The 25873-nt window shown below is 41.4% G+C and overlaps 1 protein-coding gene across 1 annotated transcript in view; it reads right to left on the reverse strand.

Annotated features, from left to right (window-relative positions):
• Positions 1–25873, reverse strand: part of ACO1 (aconitase 1) — a 67325-nt gene that overhangs the window by 20106 nt on the left and 21346 nt on the right. Inside the window, exons 4-16 of the mRNA XM_058672518.1 lie at positions 25314–25451; positions 15570–15639; positions 15269–15452; positions 14705–14844; positions 13118–13289; positions 8768–8868; positions 8433–8549; positions 6763–6922; positions 5401–5536; positions 4522–4606; positions 3613–3769; positions 1875–1999; positions 672–776 (exon numbers count right to left, since the gene is read on the reverse strand). Of these exons, the coding sequence (XP_058528501.1) occupies positions 672–776; positions 1875–1999; positions 3613–3769; positions 4522–4606; positions 5401–5536; positions 6763–6922; positions 8433–8549; positions 8768–8868; positions 13118–13289; positions 14705–14844; positions 15269–15452; positions 15570–15639; positions 25314–25451 (1690 nt within the window). The remainder of the gene's footprint in view (positions 1–671; positions 777–1874; positions 2000–3612; positions 3770–4521; positions 4607–5400; positions 5537–6762; positions 6923–8432; positions 8550–8767; positions 8869–13117; positions 13290–14704; positions 14845–15268; positions 15453–15569; positions 15640–25313; positions 25452–25873) is intronic.

The following is a 25873-nucleotide window of genomic DNA, read 5'->3' on the forward strand; positions in this document are numbered from 1 at the left end:
TTCATGGCATTGTAGATTTCTATTTTTCTTCCTGTTAATTTTGTACTATGGTTTTTCATTAAAGGGGATGTACAGTAACTGTGTAATGGATACTATTATATACAGATGTGAGGATACAATGCAGTATGCATCTCTACTTCCAGATCAAAGATGGACTCCCAATGAAACTGTTTACTGTGTCTTGACTCTCTGCCATTGTCCATGCCTGCAATGATGGACTGTGTATAGGCATTACTGTGTATATATCACTACTATACTAATGATATAGGGGAACTCAATGAGGGGAAAGGGAATTGGGGAGGGGATAAGGGAAATCCCAGGGCCTATGGAACTGCATCATAAAGTGATAATAATAATAAAAGTAAAATGAAACAAAACAAAAACATGGCCCTCATTTTCGTAGGGTGAGGTGTTTCCTGGGAGTCCCTCAGACTCATCTGAGACTATCTATAGGGGACAGCTGATTACCAAGATCTCTCTGCACAACCATACAGGATGTGTGACACAGCAACTGTATGCTCAGTACGCCCAAACGCCCCAGCAGCACCTGCTTGGGTTTGCAAAGGTTTTAACAAAATAGGTAGTCAAAGGGTATGGAGTAACAAAGTACAGATATTAAGAGGAAAGAAACCTTTACAAGAACTTTATGTTATAAAGTAAAAACAACGTACCAGGTTTTCAAAGAATGGTGGTGACTTAATGTATGTGGATTTAGGATTCCAGAGATAAAGCTTATCTGATGGGGCTGCTAAGGCATTCCAGCTTGCATTCACAGTCTTTAAAAAAGAAAAGAAAAATTCAAATTTGCTAACACAAAAGTTTCAGGCCAACCATTTTTCATTTTAAGTAGTCAAAACAAAAGAGCTTTTGTATCATGATGTCCAGTTAACAAATTAAAAATGTACACGCTCTATATAGGGCAGCCTTAAGGAGGGCAGGCAAGATCTCCCTCTGTGGATTTACACCCCCAGGAGGTCCCAGAGGGTGGACAGGACCTAATAACTCAATTCCAGAATGAGATGTCTGAGCTTCCCTCCCTTGCCCTCTTGCTGGCTATTATGATGGAAGCAAGTCACCAGGCTGTGAGCTGGAAGGAGACCCAAGCGATAGAGCAAGGTCTCTAGCTAACAGGCAGCAAGAAAGAACCTTAGCCCAACAATGACAGGAGAGAGCCTGAGGGTCCCCTCCACCAGAGGTCACAGGCCCAGGCGACACCTTGATTGGATCCTCTTGAGGGCAGAGGCGTCCAATAGAGTTGTGTCTGGATTCCTGATCCACAGAAACCAACTGTTTTCGCTGAATTTCAGAGTAATCTGAGTTTCAGAGTGATTTGTTGTACAGCAATAGATAGAATTACTTCCATATATATAAAAAACACACATAATAATCCAAGAGGGAATATTTTCTGAATATTCTAAGAAGTGCTCCTGCAGGTCACATGGACATTAGATACAGGAAATGATAACTGCTATGCAACTGGCTTGAATGCACGCCCAGACCAAAAAGCCGGAAAAGGAGTAACATCCAAGTGTCCCAAACATTTTTTCCCATTTGTAAAATGCACATACACACAAACCTCTTATGGAATAGCTTTATTTTTTTAAAACGTCCAGTGAATTCAGCCAACTGACTCCAGCCCTGTGAGGTATAATGATCCATAAAGGTCCTCCTCACAGGGAACCTGCACACTCCGGGGTGTCTGGGAAACAGGTGGAACCCTGGAGAGCAGAACTTGAACCTTCCTCCCTAAGGCTGTCACCCTTGTCCAAATGTGGAACACTGGGGAGTGTGGGGTTCCACTGCCCTAGTTACCTGAAGAAATACATGCTCTTTTCCAGTTTACAGCCCTAAAAGTCCCTGGGTCTGGGCCTCACCTCTATTTTCTGATAGACTTCCGTGAACATCCCAGGGATGACGTACTGCTGCTCCACTGCCTGGATCTCCTCTCGAGTTGGCCAGATATCTTTCAGAAATATCTGCTGCCCTTTTGCGTTTGTCCCTGGGGAAAACGTTTATGCTAATGAGAAAGACTTTACTGATTCTCCGGTTTCATTGTTACTTAAGGTGCAGTCTCATTTTTCGTGGATATATTTTAGAATCTGTGAAACTCTCCCAGGGAAATGCAGAGTGGGTGCCGGCAAGCTTCCTGTTTTGTCAACCAACGCATACATAACTTTATGTGTGCTTTTGTCTAAAGACACCTTGTTGGTATTCTGTATCTGTGTGTTCTACGTCCATGGATTCAACCAACTCAGTGGAAAACATCCACTAAAAATTAACACTGTCTGTACTGAACACACAGATACCTTCTATTTCTTGTGATTATTACCTAAGCAATATGACAACTACATACACAGCATGTACATGAGGTACTGCGTGAAATCTAGAGGGGACGTAAAGCACAGGAGGAGACCAATGTTAGCCAGACAGTTAAAAGGTCAGTTAAGATGCCTCCACATATTATCACAGGACCTGGACTTGATACCTTGCTCTGGCTTTTCAGTTTTCAGCTATGTGCACACCTAAAGCAGCAAAAATGGCTCAAGTTACTGGGCGCCTGCCACCCAATGAAGTCCTGGTGCCCAGACTTGAGCCTACCCAGTTCTGGCTGTTGTGAGCATTTGGTAACTGAATCAGCAAATGGGCACTCTCTATTTGGATTGCTCACTGTCACTCTGTTTTTCAAATAAAAGTTTATAAAACAATAATAAGCAGATAAGGACTGCATATGTTATGTGCAAATATGACACCATTTTATGCAATCACTTATGTTGCTGCAGCTTTGATCTCTGAGGGGATTATTGGCACTCATTCCCAAGGACACCATGAAATACCTGTGTACTGCTGACAACAGCAGTTCAATTCATGCCTGAACACAGGGCATCCCTAGGGTTGTACTTAGGGACACTGGGTGGCACCTCAGTATCAGGTATTGGGCCAGATGAAACAGCAAAATCTCCATAAAGAGCACAAAATGCCAACAACAACAACAACAACAACAACAACAACAACAACAACAGAAACATGACAGCAAACGGACCATGAAACGGTTGCTTAGTTCTAGCCTGAGCATCACCCTGTTTGACGTTGGCATGGAGCCAAATGCAGTGACAGAAGTTTCTGTCCCTCTGTGTATACCTAAAAATGACCAGGAAAGACTCATGAGCACTGATTTGGGGGTTAACAGTCGTTTTTCATGAAGTAGTAAATTTGCAAATATGGACTCCACAAATGGGGAAGACAAAGCAGCATCTCTTTGAGTTCTGAGACACTGGAACACATGAACAGCTGCTACTGAGCATGTGTCCACAGTGCCTGTTAACAACAGTGGGACCTGAAAAGGTGGGAATACAAGACGTTAAAGAACAGGAGCTCTGGGACTCTGGGCATTTCTTCCGTTTCTACCACCCTAATCCTGAAGCAGGCTGTGAGTTAACTATCCCCAGCATATCTTAGCTGTGTGCTGGGGAACAAAGGGAAGAGTCTCCTTTGGGCCTTGCTTCTTGAGGTTCCAACTGCAGCTGCTATTCAAGGAGGGCAGCAACTTCCTTTCAGTTTTATTTTCAAGTTCACTGGAAAAAAAACAAAAACAGTAGCCACACAGAATCTTACCTAATGGCTCTTTCGCGAAGTCAATCCTTATGGTCCCAGCAATTGCATATGCTATGACTAAGGGAGGAGAAGCCAAATAGTTGGCCCTGGTGTTGGGGTGGACTCGACCTTCAAAATTCCTGTTCCCAGAGAGTACTCCGACAGCTACAAGGTCTCCCTGTGCAAGGCAAGAGAAAAATCAGATCACAAATATATTACTTAGGCTTATTTTAGACCATTTACAATTGCTCAGGTGTAACACTTTCAGCAACCCTTTCACCTGCCTGTCTCCTTAACGCAGGGGAGGAGGAAGAGCCACAAGTGACACTGTCAAAAGCAGCAGTCATGGGAGTCATTTCTGTTCATGAGAAAATACTGAACAGTTTGGAAGGCAACATTCTGGTGGTGGCCTGAGACCTGAGAACAGGTGGGAAAGACTACAACTGACAGTTAAAAGCACCAACAAGAGTTTGTAGAGATTATCATACTAACACAAAGGCAAGTGAAATAACATTTTTCGAAGTTACAGCAGTTTAAGGACAGAAAAATCAAGGCAATGCAATTTAGATTTGTATGAAGGCATGGCTTTGAACCAACTTTCAAATGATGAACATACTTTGTAGTCAAAATCAGATAGTACTGGTGTTTGCACACGGCACTGAGAACCTAGTGTTTTAGGTTCATCATTGCTTTACTTCTCACAACTATGTAAAACAAACCTGTTGGTATGTCCAATTTAAAGCTGGGGTGAATGAGGCACAGTTTAATTAACTGTCCAAGGTTACAGAGCTAGTAATTTTAGATCAACTCCAAAAAGTATACTTTTTCACACTCTGCTTTCACAGATTTTTTTTTGAAATTTTCATCATTTGGCTCACGCAGTATATTGAAAGGAAGTGATAGTTCTGATGATCTACAGGCTGTAATTACCTGTGTGATGGCTTCTACCACAGGCTCAGGTAAGGGTCCACTGTTGCCAATGCAGGTCATGCAGCCATAGCCCACCACGTCAAACCTAGGGGCCAAAAGGAGAAGCATGAGACAGTGACTTTCAGTGAGCCTTCTTCAGGTAACAATTCCTGAAGGCCACAGTACAAAATGAGACATTGGTGCACAAAATAAGTTTTGTGCAGTGCTGTTTCTTGATAGCATTTTGCTGTAGCATTATTTATAAATGTTATTCATAATGTATATTAGCAAGCTGAATTCCATGATTATGAATTTTTCAGTTGAAATCAAAGGCATCATAATTTAATGCCTCCATTCACTACTATATTTTGTACTTAGATAAGCAGATATTTCCAGTGACTTCAAATTTTAGGATGCACATGAAGGAAATACATGTCACCTAAATGAAGAATCACATGGAAGGTGGAAACACAGTATTTACCAACAAATAACAAATTTGCCTCAAGGAATCAGAATGTTTTCAGCCATGGAAAGTAATTATTTTCACACTAAAAGGTGCCCTCTCAGTTGCACAGCCTCTGCTGGTCTGCAGCGCGTATGATGCAACTCCAAGTGTCCCCTCCTCCAGCAGGATTCAGTACTGCATCTAAGTAATAGCCTGGCAAACAGAGCACAGCCCCGATTTCAGCCTGTCCTGCTCTTGGAGGGCAATCCTTGTCAGATGAACAACCTGACATACTCAGAACGTAAGGGTTTAAGAATGTCCCTGGCTCCTGATAAAAGACTAGGTAGGCAATTAAATCCCACCAAATACGCTCTTTTTTTTTTTTAATATAAAGTGGCAGAGCAATACCCATGAGGAATAAAACACAGCACCAGGTAAATCACAGCATCCCTCACCCCAGCTGAGATAAGTAAGGCATGACTCCACTCTCCCGCAGGTAGTAGGTGACCACGCCACTTCCAGGGGACAGGCTGGTTTTCACATAAGGCTTCACATTCAAGCCAGCTTCCACAGCTTTCTTTGCTAACAGTCCTGTGAAATGGTAAACACAGATCTAGTTTGGACGGTCATCTAATCTAGGTGCTAGAGAACTTCAAGAACCTGGTGTCTTCTGTGTCACCCCTGAACAAAACCGACTTCAGGTTGGCACCCTGTGTCACCCCTGCTTTTGAATAGAAAGTAAAAGCCCACAAGCCTAGTGTCATTTTACAGGCAAGCAATAAACTCACAGTAAGCCATGGGAATGAACAGGTATGTGCATCTTTGTTAAGATCATTCAGGAATATATGATAGAATGAGGTTTCTCTTTTTTAGAGGGAATGATCATTCTGACTACATTTGATTTGGGTAAAAAGTGTGATTGGAGAGTTCCCTCCTGAAAGTATCTACTGTATTGGCTGGTGAGACGCACAGGCAGCCCAGGTGCGAGAATATAAACCACAGGCATTTCTTGAAGTGGAAGGTCAAGGACTCCTGGGCCTTTGGGCAAATACAGAGACTTACTGCAATACAGAGCTCTGAGGTATCACAGAAGTGGAGAACAGAGGAGTGGGGTGGGGGCCTAAAGGGACAAGCCAGTGACAAGCAAGTTATCTTCAACGTAGCTTACTCCAGAAAAGGAAAGTATAGGTGGAAACAGATGAACTCTTTGACAGAGAAGTGTTTTTCTTAGGCCCACAAACAAAGAACTGCTGATGGCTTTTGGTCTGTGGATACAAGGAGAGCACTTGGGGATGATTAGAAACTTAGATACAAAGGAGACCTTGTACTAGTGAAACCCTGCCTGTAAATATTAACTACTCAGCTAGAATGGCGCAACAGGGCAGGTGCAATGGGTTTTATCAACCAGCACCCTCTGTACCCTGTGCCCTGTGACTCAGGCGCACTTCCCACGCACTGAGACAGAACTAGACTGCACTGGCCAGAGGTGTCTCAGAGAACAACGTCTAAGACAACTTTTTTGTTTGTTTTGTTTTTTTTTCTTTCACCCCTAAGTCTGAAACAAGATTCTTTTCTTTGCAAGGATTTAGCTTCCTCTGCTAAATGTATTTATTCTAAAGAGAAAGACTACCATATGTTAGGCATTCTATTTTAAATACTTTGGACATCACTTTTAATTAGGCATTTCAAGGTCAACAAATCTCTACATCTAGGAGACAAGGCTCAGGGAACAACATGCCGCATTCAGTCAAGTCCCACAGTCATGTCTTGGGAGATTTTCACCCGCACATCCATCAAATAGACTAAAGGGCACTTACCTGCTCCTAACATAACAGATGGATTACTGGTGTTTGTGCAGCTAGTAATGGCTGCAATTACCACAGAACCATGAGAAAGGGTGAATTCACTATTATTATAGATAAACGTCTTCTGGTCATTGTGACGGTTTGGAGCAATCTGAAATCCTTTAAATCCTTGCTATAAAAACAAAAAACAAAAACATGTATATATGTAGAAATAACATATATAGAAACAAATATATGAAGAAAAATTTATACATAAATTGCTATAAGAAGAAAAATACATAATCAAAAGTCTTTACTTTGGAAGGAAGAGAATGCCTTTTTAAAATTAAGATAATTTATTTTAAAGGCAAGGTGACGCAAAGAGAGCAGAGACAGAGAAAGTTCTTCCATCTGCTGGTTCGCTTCTTAAATATCCAAAAAATCCAGGGCCGGACCAAGCTGAAGACAGAAGTCACCAACTCCATCCTGGTCTCCTATGTGGAGGCCGGGACACATGTACTCGGAGCATCTTTCACTGCCTTTCCAGGAACATTAACATGAAACTGGATTAGCAGCAGATTAGCAGGCCAACTAGCACTCTAGGGAAGGGATGCAGGTTTCATCAAGTGGTGGCTCAATCTACTGTGCCATAAAACCAATTTTGACTTCCACTTTCAAGTGCTGGTATCTCATATGGGTGGTGGTTCGTGTCTTCTGATCCAGCGCCCAGCTTACAATGTGGGAAAGCAGCGGAGGATGACCCAATGCTTTGGGACCCTACACCGGCACAAAAACACCAGGAAGAAGCTCCTTCAGATCAGATCAGATCAGATCAGATCAGCTCTGGCTGTTAGGGCCATTTGGGGAGTGAGCCAGCAGATGTACGATCTTTCTGTCTCTCCTTTCTGTAAATCTGCCTTTCCCGTAAAAATAAATAAGTCTTTAAAAAATGTTGCAACAAAGTAAGTTAAATGTTGGAGGCCAGGCCTGGCGCAATGGCCTAGCGGCTGAATCCTCGTCTTGCAAGTACCAGGATCCCATATGGACACCGGTTCATTTCCTGGCTGCTCAATTTCCCATCAAGCTCCCTGCTCCACCTGGGAAAGCAATAGAGGATGGCCCAAAGTGTGGGAGACCCAGAAGAGGCTCCTGGTTTCGAATCAGCTCAACTCTGGCTATTGAGTGGTCACTTGGGGAGTGAAACAGCAGACAGATCTGTCTTTTCTTCTCTTTGTAAATCTACTGTTGCAATAAATTATTTTTTAAAAATAAAAGAATATGGGAGACCATTAAAGTGTTTTAAACTTAGTACCATCAAATTCAAGTGTGGAAATAGGACCTTTTGCTGAGATTAAGGCCATGTTGCAGAGGGGCTGTTAGGCAGCCAAGCATACTGGCAGAGTAGGACATGCAGGAAGAGGAAGACTTGCTAGAAAGCTTAGGCATGAACAATGTGGTCAGAAGCCTGTGAAACATGCATGCATTTTAAAAGATGAGTTGTGCTCACAGATGCTCAAGTGCTGTAAAGAAGATGCCTGGTTTGTAGCTAGTGGGGGACAGTCAGAGAAGGTTTCACAGCAGAGAGGAAACAGTCTTAGTACCAGGCTGCAGGATGATTCCTGACAGGGTAGAAGTCCAAGCACTATGTAACTGGGCTCAGGTCACAGCCAGGAGGGGCTTCAACCTCTTCTCCCAGCTCCTACCTTGGCTCCAAGGCAGCTCTCAAAGTCCTTCTTCATGTCAGACACAGCAACTTTGTCCTGAGGCCTTTTGGGTCCACTGCAACAAGGCACTACCGTCTTCAAATCTAATTCCACAACCTGTTCACCAAAAGGCAAAGGAATTACAGAATTCACACTGCAGTCCCATCAGGAATACAAGGCAACACTGGCCCCAACTCTGGTTCTCAGGCTCACCGTGGGAGTTGCAGCTCAAGTGATGGATTTCTTAAACATGCACCTTGATGAAAAAATCTACACAACTGAAACCACAGCCGTGAGGAAGAGGATGCAGATGTTCAAGCAAGGGACTCTCATACCTGGGTGAAGTCTGGGTCTTGAGAGGAGTCATTGAAATCTCGGAACATTCCCACAGCCTGAAGATACTTTCTAATATGTTTCACTTTGCTTTCGTCACGACCTAAAGAGCATTTTAAGGGGTAATAAGTAACATGTTAGTGTTTTCTGGTTAGAGACTATAAACTCATACTTCCATCACCAACTGTACATGTAATACGCACTGCACTGACACACACACTGACAACTGCATAGATATTTTAACTTCAGGCTAGCCTGATTAAAGCTGCTGCTGCTTTTAAGTTATTTATTTGGAAAGCAGAGTTAGAAAGAGAGAGAGGAAATGAAGGGAGAGAGACAGAAAGAGAGACAGAGAAAAGGAGCAAGATAGACACAGACTAAGACTTTCTATCTGCTAGGTCATTCCCCAAATGGCTTCAATGGCTGTAGCTGGGCCAGTCCAAAGCCAGGAGCTTCTCTCGGGTCTCCCATGTGGGTGCAGGGATCCAGGAGGGTAAGCTGGGCACTATGGTGATTTCTCAGGTGTATTAACAAGGAGCTGAATCAGAAGTGGAGCAGCTGGGATTAAAACCAGAGCCCATACTGTATATAAGTGCTTCAGATGGCAGCTTTCCTCACTGTCCACTATGCCGTAGAACCAGGCCCCTGCTGCTGCTTTTAATTTGGGGGATCACTTTTTTTAAAGGATTTATTTATTTGAAAGGCAGAGTGCCAGAGAGAGGGAGACAGATGACAACAATGGGGCTTACACAGGTCAAAGTCAAGAGTCAAACAGTTGAGCCATCTTCTGCTGTCTACCGAGGTACATTGGCAAAAACCTGGATCAGAAGTGGGACATCCAGGACCTGACTTGGCACTTTGATAAAGGATGTTTGCATTGCAACTGGTAGCTTAACACACAGTGCTCCAATTCTAGCCCTCACATCTGTCATTCTTATCAAAATGAGCATTTCATTTTCTGACAGAAAGATTCTAAGATGCAATTCTCTCTCCTTGTGGTTGTGACACTTCATTAGGTGTACCATGAGTCTGATTAGCAGTCAAATTTTCTTTCAGATCCTTTGGGGAGTGAGGACATATTAAATATAATCACACTGGAACGCATTAACAAAAATCTTTTTGAACTGAGCTTTCTCATTCCTTTTTTTTTTTTTTTTTCACTACTGCCAAAGTAACTTCCTCATGCTATGGGAGATGTGGATTTACTTCGAGTAAGACTCCAATGAGTCTCCAGCCCTCACTTCAAACCTTACCTGCCAAGACCCTTTGCTGACCTTCTAACACAGTCAAAGCGCTCTTGCTAATTCAACCCCCCTGCCCAACTTTCTTGTTTAGGCTTTTGTTGACTTGTTCGCTGCATTTCCTGCTCACTGGAATATTAAGCTCAGAAAAGGCAAGAACTGTTTTTACCCTACTCACTGTGGGACCTCTGAGACCAACACTAGAAATTGAATCATTAAATGAATTTCTGAAAGAATATTTAATGATTTTAAAATAAACCCAGGAATTAAAAATGAAAAAGCTTTCTAAACATCTGAGTTAAATTTCTAAACAAATATACAAATTATTTTTGAATTCTGAATGTAGGCCAGTCTCACAGGAGTTAGGTGGTACCTCAAGGTGGTTTTCATTTGTATCTCTCTGATGGCTAGAGAGCCTGAGCATCTTTTCATATGTTTGTTAGCCATTTGAATCTGTTCTTTTGAGAAATGTCTGTTCATTTCCTTTGCCCATTTTGCTACAGGGTTTGTTTTTTCACTATCCCTGGGTTTCTGAAGCTCTTTGTAGATCCTAGATATTAGTCCCCTGTCACTTGTGTAGAATCCAAAAATTTTCTCCCATTCTGTTGGTTGCTTCTTCACTTTTTAAATTGTTTCCTTTGCTGTACAGAAACTTTTTAGTTTGATATAGTCTCATTTGTTCATTTTGGATTTGATCGCCGTTGCTTTAGGCGTCTTTTCTAAAAAGTCTTTCCCTGTTCCTATATCTTGGAGTGTGCTTCCTATGTTTTCCTTTAGTAGTTTAATGGTTTCTGGGTATAGGTTTAGGTCCTTGAGCCAATTAGAGCTGATTTTTGTATAGTGCGACAGGTGCGGGTCCTGCTTCTTTATTCTGCAAGCTGCTATCCAGCTGTCCCAACAGCATTTATTGAATAGACCAGGTTTTTTACCTGGATTATTTTCTGTTTTCTTGTCAAAGATTAGTTGACTATACATGTGTGGATTCCCTTCTGGTGTTTCTATTCTGTTCCACTGATCATCTTCTCTGTTTCTGTACCAGTACCAGAATGTTTTGATAACCACTGCTCTATAGTATGTCTTGAGGTCTGGAATTGTGATTCCTCCGGTTTGATTTCTATTTTTCAAGACAGCTTTAGCTATTCATGGTCTTTTGTGATTCCAGATGAACTTCTGTATCATCTTTTCTATTTCTGAGAAGAATGTTGCTGGGATTTTGATTGGGATTGCGTTGAATCTATCTATATATCTATATCTATATATCTATATCTAGATACAGATATATTGCTTTCGGTAATATGGCCATTTTGATAATGTTGGTCCTGCCAATCCAAGAACATGGTGAGGTTCTCCATTTTTTAAGGTCTGGCGTGGATGTGGGGAGAAAGGTAACCTCCTTCACTGCTGGTGGGAGTGTAGGCTAGTACAATCATTGTGGAAATCCATATGGAGAGTGCTTGGAAAATTGCAAATAAACCTGCCATATGACCCAGCAATCCCGCTCTTAGGAATATACCCAACAGAAGTAAAATCTGCATATGAGAAGGGAATCTGTAATCCTATATTTACAGCAGCACAATCTACAATAGCAATGACATGGAAACAAACCAGATGTGCGTCTAAGGAAGAATGGTTAAAAAAACTGTGGTACATCTACTCAATGGAATATTATTCAGCTGTCAAGAAGAACGATATTATTCTATTTAAAACCAGGTGGTCCCAACTAGAAACCATTATGCTCAGCAAAATGAGTCAATCACAAAAGAATAAATACCATATATTCTCTCTCATATAAGGAAGCCAACATGGAAAGGGTAACTCCAATAGTCCAATCTATACTGTTTTTTTTTGAGCGTCTGTTTTGGCTGTGTCTCAGATGTTTTGATGTTTTTATGTTGGTTTGTTTGCTTCCAAGTAATTTCTTTTCTCTAGTGGAGTTCATCAAGTGCCCATGGAGTATGCAATGGCAACATAGTTCCTAAGAGACTTCTGTGTTTCCTTTTAGTTAAGCATGTGCTGCCTACTCAGTGGCACATTACTTAATCAAGGTGCTACAATTTGTTGTTGACGTTGTTGCTGTTGTTATTCATGCTGTGATTGATGTGGCTGTTATGAAATGATGTCAATCCGAAAAATAGTTAAAAAAATGTTCTAGATATGAGAAAAAAAATGTCTTTGGTATTTTGAGATTGCAATAAGCTTGTAAATTGCTTTGAGTACGATGGCTATTTTGATGGTATTAATACTTTCAATATATAGGAATTTGATTTTAACAGATAATTTTGTACTATGAATGTTCACTGTTAGTACCAGGTGTGAAATATGGCTTTTTGTTATTGTTATACTTTTGTTTTCAAAAGATTAATTTTTCTGGCCGAAAGTCTTAATTATTTTAGAGGTAATCTGTGACTACTTTGCCATGTGTGTGTTTTTCCTTTCTTCCTGCGTGTTCCATGAGGAAGATATTCTGACTTTATAGATGAAACATGTTTATGCTTTATTGTACAAGAAGTCTTATGTTTTTAAAGCAAATAAAGGTGTTTAAAAAAATTTAAAAAAAAACAAATATATAAATTAGTAACTGTTGCTGTTTTAAAAATGCTTTCACATGCAATCTCCCATTTCTCCTTTTGCATAGCTATGCTGCCTGGGCACCTCTGAGTGCTCCCTGGCTGGCAGGCTAGAAGCTGGCCTCCACTGTTTACTGGTCTCGGGTAATACCACTTCCTTGACTCTCAGTTTTCTCTTCCATTAGGTAGCTAACTCCTCAGTCAATTCCCTCCATTAACTATGACCAGGATGACAGCCAACGATAACCACGTATCTGGGAGTCTCCAAGGACTCACAGACAGCAGTTACTATCACTGAGATCACTGTTCATCGAAAAAACGAATGCTAGGAGAATCATACAAACACCTAGGCTTCTGTCTAGGTGTTTCAACTTTCAACTGGCCACATCTTCTCTTACTTAAATTCTAAAAACCCATTGACGGTACACATAGAAAAACTTTTTTTTCCCTCTAAATCTACCCAAAGCATCCCAGGAGCTAGAGGCAGAAGGCAATGCTCCAGACATTTGAACGTTGAGTCCCCGTGCACACGGCCTTCACTTACCTGTCTGCACCAGGTACTTCATGCTGACTTCATCAACTGGGAAGAAGGCGGCAGTTGCTCCATACTCCGGACACATGTTGGCAATCGTAGCTCGGTCAGCAATGGACAGTTGGGCTACTCCTGGCCCAAAGAACTCAACAAACTTACCCACGACCCCAACCTGGCGGAGGTGCTGAGCAGTGGAAACAAGAAAAAGTTTAGGGCCTGAGAGTCCTGATTTAAGATGCAGAATTATCACATTGCAATTCTTATAAACTAGCCTCATAATCATAAACAAATTAGCCCAATATGCTTTTGATTAATTTTTTAAAAGGCAAAAAAACAATGTCTCTCAGATACAACATGGTATTCTGGAACAAAAAAGAGATATACTGAAAAAAGCAGTCAAGTCTGAGTGAATACCATGCAATGCTAACTTCTCAGTTTGATCTTGGTCACTGTTCCAGGATTATTTCATGTTAACATTAAGGTGGGGTTCAGTGCTATGGCATAGTGATCTAAGCTGCTGCCAGCATTGCTGACATCCCATACAGGAACCAATTCAAGTCCTGGCTACTCCACTTCTAATCCACCTGCCTGCTAAGGTGCCTGGGAAAGCAGCAGAGAATAGCCCACGTACTAGGACTCCTGTACCCACATGGGAAACTCAGAAGTTCCTGGCTCTAGGAATAAAACAAATGGAAAGAATACTGCTCGTTCCCTCTCTCTAACTTTGCCTTTCTAGTGAATAAATAAATCTTTAAAAAGGAAAAATAATTGAACACTTTCCAGCTTGGAAAAGCATGTTTTAATAGTGTGACACCATGCGGGGGGGGGACATTATTCACAGAACCAACCAACAAACCAACATATAAACAATGATATGGGGGACAGTGTGGTGACAGCAGGTTAATCTCCACCCTGAAAAGCCCAAATCCCATACAAGCATTAGTTCAAGTCCCAGCTGATCCACTTCCTATCCAGCTCCCCCACTAATGTGTCTGGGAAAGCAGCAGAAGATGGCTTAGGTGCTTGGACCCCTGCCACCTATGTGAGAAACTCAGGAGTTCTAGGCTCTGGCTTTGTCCTGACTCTGCACTAGCCATTTCAGCCTTATGGGAAATAAATCAGCAGATTAGCTATCATTCTCCTCTGCCTTTCAAATACATAAATAAATTCTTCATAAGCCACATAAAAAAATGCAACTACATTATAAACATGCATAGGAATGATTCTGCAAAACCTCAGGATTATTGCCAGGGATGGGGAAGTGATTTTATCATGAACATCACACACAATTCCTTCAAAATGAGAGAACTCCGAAACAGGGAAAAGTATTATTGACTGCTGAATTCAGGTGGTAGGCATATTAATTTCTGCATATTTAAGCTATTGAACAGTTGTCAAAATTTTCAAAACAGATTCATTTGACACCAAAAAAGTATCATGAACACAATTCTCTAAGCTTAGCCACAGAATACTGTCAGGATTTCATCTCTTAAAATCATGACATCCTATTTTCTAGGATCTCCAGAGTACTTGGAAACTAAAAACAGGACTCCTTCATGTGCTCCTCTCCTGTTTGTCACTTTGCGAGGCCACTGTTACCTTGGTAATGGTGAGCACGATGTCAGTGGATGTCACCAGAGGGTCCGGCTTTCCCATCAGCTTGTAGCCAATCACCTGGGGCAGCACCATACTGATTGGCTGACCCAGCATGACAGCTTCCGCTTCAATACCACCCACACCTGCAAGGTGAAGAAGGCTTTTGTTATGCCTCAGAGCCCTCAGCTATTGATTCAGTGTCAGTAACAGGTAATAAATCTAGTTAAAAGGCTTAACTGGTTCAGTTATGTTTATATAAAGATCACTTGCTTTCCACAAAGAGCTTTATCAAAGTCCCTCAGTGCCACACCCAATAAACAGCAGAGACATGGCGCTTCCATTTTTAATAAACACCTCAGGTGATTTCCATTTATACTAAAATGTCCTTGGCCCCTTTCCAGTTCTTTCTCCAAACATAATTAGGTGCCTAGTAGGTGCAAGGCATAGCACTGAACAAAACAAAAATATTTCCTCTTGAGTTTGTGGTGTGTAAATTCGTTCTATTAGGATTCAAAGGCATCAGTACGAATTAAGAAAAGCATATATGGAACCTGGAAGAACACTCACCCCAACCAAGAATGCCCAAACCGTCAATCATGGTGGTATGCGAATCAGTGCCCACAAGGCTATCTGGGTAGTAATACCCATCTTGATCAAACACCACTCTTGCCAAATACTCCAAGTTCACCTGATGGATGATTCCTGAGCCGGGAGGAATAATCCGCATGTTTCGAAAAGCCTGGGAACCCCACTGAGATTGAACAATGGAAAGAACACTGTGAGCATCTGACGTGTCTCAGCCCTCTCCTCCTCCTCCCTCCAGCTCAGACACAGAAAACCAAAGGATGAAATAGATCTCTGCCTATACCTTTAAAAATTCAAATCGTTCTCTGTTTCTTTCAAATTCTAGGTCTTGATTCTTCTGTAAACTGTCAGCCCTGTCAGAGATAAAAAAAAAAAATGCATAAATTCGGAGACTTAAAATGTTACTGGGTAAAACTCACTGGTAATTACTAAAACGTGTTCCTGCTGGATGGCACTGGGAATTCACCAGTACAGCGGGGAGCAGCACAAGTACAGTATTACTATTTGGTACAAGGGACTCCTACAATACCTTCAAACACGGTAGGCAGAAAACATGGCCTGAATTCAAATTAAACCCAATCTAATCATGGGAACAGACTCAGGCATTCACAGCAATAGCAGCTTAAACAATAAAGGAACACTTACTTCCATAGCCCCTTCTCATCTGTGCCCTGCCATGACCCTGCCCTGGCAGTCTCGTCTGCTGGATTGCTATTTTCAAGTTTATGTTGGGAGCTGGCAAACCAGCAACACCGGAGGTGTCGTTTTACTAAATCACAATTTCCTGCCTCTTGGACAGAAGTTTACTGGAAAACTGGTGCTGAGCCCGAGTATCTGTAAACCCTGGGTAATGTTTTGAGGTTTAATCAGGGTAATTCAGTAAATCAGGAATGACACCAGCAATACAGGGCATCAAATTTTAGATTTTACAAATTGTAGAGGTCAGAGTCATGGTAAAAAGTTAGTTACAACTTTGGTTGAATAGAGAAGATACCTATAATTTGTATACCATGGATTAAGGAACTGTAGGAAAATGAAAAGATGCAACTGAAGCCCTGGCGCGGTAGCCTAGTGGCTAAAGTCCTTGCTTTGAAAGCACCAGGATCCCATTTGGGCACTGGTTTTGATCTCGGCAACCCCGCTTCCCATCCAGCTCCCTGCTTGTGGCATAGGAAAGCAGCAGAGGATGCCCAAAGCCTTGGGACCCGGCACCCATGTGGGAGACCTAGAAGCAGCTCTGGTCATTGCAGCCGCTTGGGGAGTGAATCATCAGACAGAAGATCTTCCTCTCTGTCTCTCCTTCTCTGTATATCTGACTTTGCAATAAAAACAAATCTTAAAAAAAAGACCCAAGCTAATGTTTTGCTAAGATTTTACCTGGTTTAATTGAAGAACAGATTTACAGAGAGGAAAAGAGAAAGACAGACTTTTCATCTGCTGGTTCATTCCCCAAATGGCCACAAAACCCAGAGTTGGGTCAGACCAAAGACAAGGGCCTGGAACTCCACTCTCGTTTCTCAGGTGAATGGTAGGGGCTCAAACACTTGGGCCATCTTCCCCAGGCACATTACCAGGGGGATGGATCAAAAGTGGAGTAGCTGAGACTCAAACCAGCACTCATACAAGGTGCTGGAATCAAAGGCAATGGCTTAACCTTCTGTGCCACAATGCCAGTCTCCATAGCTATTGCTCTTGAATTAGCTATACCTCTTGAATTAGGTGCAATTAGTATCCACATAGGTTAAAGGAGGAAAAGGAGATAGAGAGATTAAGAAACTTGCTTAGGACACCACAGCTAAGACATTGGCTTAAACAGAACTGAAACCCAGGAAGTCTGATTCCAGAGTTGACGTTCTTAGTCCTGATATGATAGTGCCTCCCTGAAGGAATAGTCACAGGGACAGGGACTATGGCAGTCACAGCAGCAGCAGTGGCATTAACAACCATAATGAACAATACTGCTAAAATGAAAAATCATGTCACAGTGCTCAGTGCTTCCACAGGTGAACTCATTCAATCACCATTAAACCCTTCACTGTTATCCTCAGCTAACAGAAATAGCCACGGGGGCACAGAAGGCTAGATACCTTGTCCCAGGTCAGATACCTGATAAATTACAGAACTGTCCTCTGAATCCAGCTATGACTGGCTCTGGGGTCTCTACCTTAACTACTTCTTCACCCACCTTTCTCACTTATTTTCTACTGAGAGCCTATGATGTGGATATACAACAGTGCAAAAGGCACGCAGTCCCTGCCCACTGGAGCTAAGAGTTTGATATGAGAGAGAAATAACCAGGTAAATATAAAAACATAATTATCAATGCCTGATAGGGCAAGTACATGGTTCCACGGCACACACTGCCTTCCAGGACAGGGAACTGATGCAGTATGAAAGATGAAGGGTTTCAGCCAGGGAAGCAGAACTGGGGAAAAGGACTGGAAGCACTTATTGCACACCTTATAAGGACAAAATTCAGGTACCAAACTAATTTTCTCTTTTGCCTTGGTGGGAGTATTGGTAAGCATCAAATGCTTTAACGGCATCAATGTTTGAGACTGCCTTAGGGCAGGGCCTACAAACTATAGCCCATGGGCCAAATCTGGCTTAATGCCTCAATATGTTTGGCTCTCCATTTTTAAGTTTCTAAAGGCTAGGGGAGGGGAAAGGAGTATGTAACAGACTGAGGACATTTCCTACATGCCTTTTACAGCAGGTTTGCTGGTCTTTGCCTGAGTACATGCTTGTGTTACAGAAGAGCAAAAGTAAAAGGGGGGAACCTTGGCAGAGCAGAACGGGGAGACCCCAGTGCAGATCCTGGATCCACAGACCTGTGCTCTTGTCCACCACCTTCTCATTGGCACCCTGAAGGTTCCAGCCCTCTGGACTCACTGCCTTTTCAGATCAGACCAGTGAAATCCTGGGCATCTGTATCAAAAATACCTTGGGGGCCTCATGGTCAATGTGCCAAACTGTGGCTATCTTCACAAAATCTGCTCCTCTTGCCTTTTTGCCCAGATCTCATCAAATGACCACCGCTCTTAGAATGTATTACCTACCTCTATCTAGGCATTTATTCCTGAAGTAGCATCGACATTTTTCTGTCAAGTCAAAATGGTTTCCACACTATTGCAACAATCAGTTTTCTAAAATAGATTACGCTGCACCAGCTGGAATCTGCTGATGGCTTCCCATTTTCTAATAGGTACAAAGTCCTCTTCTTTAAAAAGCAGATCTTTCAATCTGACCTCCAATTTCCCTCATCACCCTCTCCTATGGTCCAGTCCAAGCTCTCAGACTCAGCCCTCATACTCTGCCACAATCCCCACTTTCACAGGACTTTCATGCACATATCACTGCACATGCTTCTTTCCCAGCTCCACTGGAAGGCCTTTTCCAGCACTTCTCTCCTGTGCCACATCTCTGTCTCCAGAGAATTCCGATTCCCCAAGTCAGGATGCTCTGCATTCCTGTCTGTAGTGACTATGCTTAGCCAACTGTGTAAAAATTGTGTTAACTAATCTCATTTTTTCCTTCATATTTATTTATTTTTATTGGAAAGACTACAGAGAGAAGGAGACACAAAGATTTCATCCCCCGGTTCACTCCCCAAGCGGCCACAATAGCCAGATCTGAGCCGATCCGAAGCCAGAAGCTTCTTTTGGATCTCGCTTGTGGGTGCAGGGTCCCAAGGCTTTGGGCTGTCATCCACTGCTTCCCCAGGCCACAAGCAGGGAACTGGTTAGGAAGTGGAGCGGCCAGGACATCAACTGGTGACCATATGGGATCCTGACCCTTGCAAGGCGGAGGATTAGACAATTGAGCCACAGCACCCTCTTTCCTCTTCTAAACCTACCTGTTTCTTGAACAAATACTGGTTATTAAAGTCTGTTAAATAAATTAAGATAAAAAGGCATCTCTTTGGCCCAGGGCAATGGCTCAATGGCTAAATCCTCACCTTGTAAGCACCGGTTTGAGTCCCAGTTGCTCCACTTCCCACCGAGCTCCCTGTTTGTGGCCTGAGAAGGCAGGGGAGGACGGCCCAAAGCTTTGGGACCCTGCACCCAGGTGGGAGACCGGAAGAATCTCCTGGTTCCTGTTTCCGGCTCCTGTGGCTACTTGGGAGTGAACCAGCAGATGAAAGACCTTTTTCTTTGTAAATCTGGTCTGTCTTTCCAATAAAAATAAATAAATCTTAGGGAAAAAAAAAGCCATCTCCAGGCATTACTTCTACCAGCAAAGTTGAGATTTATAATCATATGTGGCCCCTGACCCTGGTAGCCTCTTTTTCTGCTACCCTTTGAGCATTTGCAGTCAGTTGATCACTATTGCTTGTCCTCCTCCCTGTAACACCCAGCAGATGTCAGAGCTGGTCACAGTGGAAGCAAAGATGGAAGAGAACATTAGCTCAGAAAATGTAAGAGGCATGAGTTTGGTAGTACCAACACACTCACAGTTTAAGACAAGCCATAAGTACGTAGGCTGTTTTATAATATGGCAATTCCAGGTGAAAATTCACTTACTTGTGAAAACAAAATATCTACTATATGCCAAGTTTGGCTACTTTTAGTTACTGGAATGAATAAAAACAGTTAATTAATAATTACTTTTGTCACTCAAAACTTCCCAAAATTAGTCTAATTTAGTCCATTTTTAAGTAAGATCTCTGAAAGTGAAAGGCCTCACAGACTAATGAGGAAATTTCTCTTTACTTGCATAATTTTAATTCAGAGTTGAGTTGAGTTTCCGAGAATTATTTTAATGAATGTTGTTCTAAAAACTCATAAACATTTACAGAGGAGAGAATTTTCACACACATGAATTATAGTACAAAATATTATAAAATTGTTGCGATTTTCTAAAAGGGAATTTCTATGGTGATTTTATAAAACATTACAATAATGTGTTAGATGTCTAATTCCTAAAGACAGTGCAGGTCAATTAATATTCAAATAAGGCAACAGCTTAGAAATATTTAAGGGAAAAATTATGATCCCAACACCCCTTCCTCAGCTTTCGGGCTCATTTCTGAAAACAGCTGGAAACAAGCCCTAAACACAAATGTCACATATAATTCCTTATAAAAGTGGAGAGACTAGCTCAAATTGCAAATTCAAGAAATAAAAACAAACCACCACTTGAAACAGATCTTTATCTGTGCATGTTTGCCAAAACTATAATTATCTGATCAAAGTACAACCCTGATTTTGCTGTTTCTTTATAGTGTTTTCAGTATTACAAGGTCTAAAGGGTAAAAAAAAATCACAGTGAACTTGGTGATGACCAAGATAGGTTAACAGCTGTGAGCTCCTTGAATCTGGAGTTAGCAGATTTTAAACATGAAAATGACAACAATTCTGTCCCTACCTACAACTTCTCCTTCCAGGCCTCTGAAATGATCAATAATCCACCAACATTAATGAGAAACCCCCAGAACGATGAAACTGAACTTAGCAAGCAATGATTCATGAAGCTAACTTCAATAACTTCTGAGGTAGGACTTCAGGAAGTCCTTTTAATTTACTCTTAATTCACTTTTTGTTTTGTTTTCAACTTTTTCATTTAAAATAAAAACATTCAGGGCTGGCACTGTGATGAACTGGAATAAGCCACACCAGAGTCTCATCTCTGAGCACTAGTTTTGGTCCTGCTTCTGATGCAGCTTTCTGTTACACTAGAAGGCAGCACAAGATGGCTCAAGTATTTGTACCACCTATGCAGGTGACCCAGGCACAAATTCTGGGCTCTAGGCTTTGATGTGATCCAGCCCTGGATCGTGAACCTGTGGAAGGATGATCTGTTTCGCCCTTTTTCTCCTATCACTCTGCCCTTCAAATGAATCAATGAATAACATGGGATTTAAGGGGAGGGGTAGATACGAAAGCCATGTCTGAAGATGAATTAACAGTTCAAAGCAAAGGGATGGAATGGTGACTCCTGAGTCTGTTCCACTGAACCATCAATTCAGGAGAAGGCAGAGTTCTCACTAACCCAAACTTACCCAACTGTAACATCTGACACTGATTTGAGCATAAGTTTCTAAGTTTCTTTTGAAGGTATTTGGAACCTATTTAAATACTCCAGAAAGCAAAGTTGTTTTTGATTCCCTTTGGATGCTGTTTCATACTCTTAAAATTTTTTTTCTTTTTACATTATTTATAATACAATTCTATAGGCTCTGGGATGTCCTCTCCCCAAATCCCCTCCTCCCTACTGGTATCCCCTAAATTGTTAAAATAGTATAGTCATTCATAAACAGTTATAAGTCCACCATTCTGCTATTTAAGTATATCCTGACAATGTAGGTATGGGCAATGGCAGAGTCCAGCGTCCTATTGTCAAGATACATTTTGCAGTTTTATTGGTGTCCGTCTTTGATCTAGAAGTAGAGAAGCATACTGCATTGTATCTGTATATCTGGATATGACAGTCTCTCTTACAGTTACTATACATCCTCTTAACTGAAAATCCATAAAACAAAAACAAGAAAAACAAAATTTATAACAAAGTAACACGCCACTGAATGATGACGTGTAGCTGAAGAAATGAAAATCAAAAACCTTCTTGAAGAAAATGTTACTGTATGACATATGTATCACTGAATAAGAAAAAAATTTTTTGAAGAAATGAAAATAAAAACCAAAAATACAAAAAACATGAGCGTAGCAAAAACAGTACTGAGAGGGTCATTTAAAGCATTGGGTGCTTACAAAAAAATTAAAATGTATCAAATAAATTATCTCAAGGACTTATTAAAGAAAAAAATGAACAGGAAGCAAGAAATGACTAAACCAAAGCAAAAATAAATGGAATTAAAATCAAAAGACTACAAATTGCAATAAGAGCCATTTTGATTAATCTTTTTAAAAGGTTTTATTTATTATCGGAAAGTCAATTAGACAGAGTAGACAGAAATTCTGTCTTCTGGTTCACTCCTAAGTGGCCACAATGGCTGGAGCTAAGCCAATCTGAAGTCTGGAGTATCTTCCAGGTCTCCCAGGTGGATGCAGGGTCCCAAAGTTTTGGGCCATCCTTGACTGCCAGGTCACAGGCAGGTCACAGGCAAGTCACAGGCAGCAAGCTAGATGGGAAGTAGAGCAACCAGGACAGGAACTGGTGCCCACATGGGATCCCGGCTCATGCAAGGCAAGGACTTTAAGCCACGAGGCTACTGAGCTGGGCCCACGCCATTTTTTAAGATGAGCAAAACCAACTTTTAGCCAGACTAGCAAAGAAAAGAAAGAAAAATGAAGCAAAATCAGAGATGAAAAAGAAAACATCCTAAGAAACTAGTCAGGTGATCTCTTCTTGCTTAATGGATCCTTAGCTCATTATGTAGCATCTTTCTTCATCTCTATTTTAATATAATTCATGTTAAAGTCTATATTATTTAAGAATGCCTACACCAGCTTGTTTTTCCTGGAATATCGCTTTCCAACCTTGCACTTTGTTTCTGCAATGCTTTGTTGGTGAGATGTTTCTCACGGAGGCAACAGATGGGTTTTGTTTTTCGTTCTACTCCACTAACCTATCATGACTGATTGATGAATTTAAGCCAATCACACTCAGAGTTAACATGGATAGTTTGATCCTGTCATTTTAGCATTGAGTGTTCACTGTTAATTTAGTCTTCTTTTGTTTTATTGGGACATTCTCTACATTTGCCTTTGGTTTTGGTGGGTGTTATTCGTTCTCTCTGACAAGAGAACATCTTTATCATTTGTAGGGCAAGTCTGGAAGAGGCAAATTTCATTGAGCTTTTCTTCACTGTGGAAGAATTTTCATTTTCAAAGACAAAGCATTTTCACGCTTTGTAGGGTAAGTTATTCTGGGCTATGCTTCTCCATTCTCTTTGGGCTTGTAGAATTTCCTCAGAGGGCAACAGTGAATCTGATTGAGGTTTCTCTATAATGTTAATTGAGTCTTTTTCACATGTATATTTAAGAATCTTTTGCCTGTGTTCAACTGAAGAGAGCTTGATTATCATGTGTTGTGGTTAAGATCATTTTTGGTCAACCCTATTGGGAGTTCTGTGCCCCTCTTGTATTTTGTTTCCTAAATCGTTCTCCAAATGAGGGAATTTTTCTTTTATTATTTTAACATATTTTCAAACTCAGCTTCTCTTTCTATGCCTTAACTCTTATATTTGGCCTTTGAATAGTGCCCTTAATTCTTGAAAATGTCTCTTAGCTTAACTCAGTTCTTTCAGCTTTTTGGTTTTTCCCCCATTGTTAAAGAAAATGTTTTTCAATTCTGAGATTCTTTCTTCTGCCTTGCTTATTCTATTATTGAGGCTTCCCAGTGAATTTTTAATTCATTATGTGAATTTCTAATATGTCAGCTTTCATTTGATCCACTGTTACTATCTCTCATATTGCTGGCGTGTTCCCAGTTACTTGAGCCATCATCTCCCTGCTTTTCTGGTTGCACATTAGTTGGGGGCTGAAATTGGGAGCAGAGTCAGGACTCAAATGCAAATAATCCAAAAGGCAACGTGAATATTTCAAGTGGCATCTTAATCAATCAGCTCAACACTTGGATATAAAGGTCTTCTTTACTAAGACATTTTAATATTCATTCCTTAAGATGCCGGGGTGGGGAAAGAGAAAGAAAAAAAGATGGGGCCAGTACTGTGGCGTAACAGACTAGGCCTCCACCTACAGCACCGGCATCCCAGATGGGTGCCAGTTCAAGTCCTGGCAGCTTCACTTCCCATCCAGCTCCCTGCCTAATAGCCTGGGAAAGCAGTGGAAGAACCCTGTAACTGCACGGGAGACCTGGAAGAAGCTTCTGGCTCTTAGTTTCAGAGTGTCCCTGCTCTGGTTATTGCGGTCATTTGGGAAGTGAACCAGTAGATGGAAGACTTCTCTCTCTCTTTCCTTCACTGTCTCTCTCTCTTCTTCCTTCACTCTGTAACTCTGCTTTCCAAATAAAAATAAATCTTAAAGAAAAAAAAGGAAATAAAAAGAAACCCAAGCATCCTCAGAGATTTAGTTTTTTTTTTTCACTTTCCACAAGTATGACAACCACTTTAATCTAGCTACCAAGATTTTCATTTAACCGAATGTTAATTTCAAGGACACCTCATTTAGCATCAGAACTTCCTATTATACACTTAACTTTTTTTTTTTTTTTTTAATTGGGAAGACTGACCAGATTTATGGAGAAAACAGACTATTCCCCAAAGAGTCACCAAGGCCAGAGCTAAGCTGCTCCAAAGGCAGGAGTTTCTTCCAGGTCTCTCACACGGGTGCAAGGTCCCAAGGCCTTGGGCCATTCTCTACTGCTTTTCCAGGCTACAGGCAGGGAGCTGGATGAGAAGTGGGGCCATCAGGATATGAATCAGCACCCACATAAGATCCCAGCATTTGGAAGGTAGATTTATCCACTGAGCCAGGCCCTACACTGAACTCCTGTATTCTGGGAGCTGACATTCTTACCAAGTCAACTAAAGAAGGAACTTCCTTTGAAGATTACCCAATTACAGACACTATGCCTTCTAGCAAGTTGAATAATAGGGAGCTTGATACAGGCTGCAAACATTTCTAACAGAAGAGAATTTAAACCGGCTTTGAAGGATAGGCATGCGTTTGTCAAGAAGAGAAGAGAGGATATTTCAAACAATAGAAGTAGGAAGAACATCAGGGGAAAAAAGCAGTAGGCACAGAAACAAGAACAAAGAGCTACTGACAGCCAGATATGGAACAAACGTTTCGGATGGAAGAAGGAATACAGTTTCAATGGATGAAAAAACAAAACCCAAACCCTTTGAAGGAAAAACACATACAACTCTTATAGCAGAACTTCACATGAGTGTTTTCACGAGCTGTGTTCAAGGGCAGGCTGCTCTCATCCAAGACAACATGCATTTTAAATCTCCTTCCCCTGAAAAACTGTCACTGGGAAACCTACAGAGTGTTCCTAGAAATATTTTTAAAACATTTTCTTTTAAGCTACAAAACAAGACCTGTGGTTCTAAGACTTTGCATGAAACAGAATATCCAAGCCTTCATTTTTAATCTCTCACCTTCTGTTGAAATCAACCTGGATGGAGTGATCAATTACCAGATCAACAGGACAGATAGGGTTTATTTTCTCTGGATCTCCCCCTAATTTTTTCACAGCATCACGCATTGCAGCAAAGTCAACCACAGCTGGTACACCCCTAAGAAAAGAGAAGCAAGCAAAAAATAAGTCTTACACATATATACTATTTCAACATGATAACATGGGTAAGGGACTATCTTAGAGGAGGTTAATAAAGGGTGAACTAGAAAACAGAAAGCTCTTAACTGTCTCGTTGAAAAGAAATCATATAGGAAATAAATACTATGACTGTTATCTCTACATGGCTTTATCACTGTGTTAAATTTAATGACAACCATGCTCCAAACAGAAGAAATATGAGAAAACAGCACACTGAAATGTGTGTTGCCATCATTGTTTCCCATTCACAAGCACTAGAATCGTTATGACCAAGGACAAAGACCCTTGACGTTTGAAAAGGTGGGGTGACTCCACAACCCAGGATCCCTAAGAAAACCCCCTTTTTACTCTTCCTACTAGGGAGTCAAAAGCTCTCTTTTG

Source organism: Ochotona princeps, chromosome 14 (assembly GCF_030435755.1).
Source record: "Ochotona princeps isolate mOchPri1 chromosome 14, mOchPri1.hap1, whole genome shotgun sequence".
In the NCBI taxonomy this organism is placed as follows: domain Eukaryota; kingdom Metazoa; phylum Chordata; class Mammalia; order Lagomorpha; family Ochotonidae; genus Ochotona; species Ochotona princeps.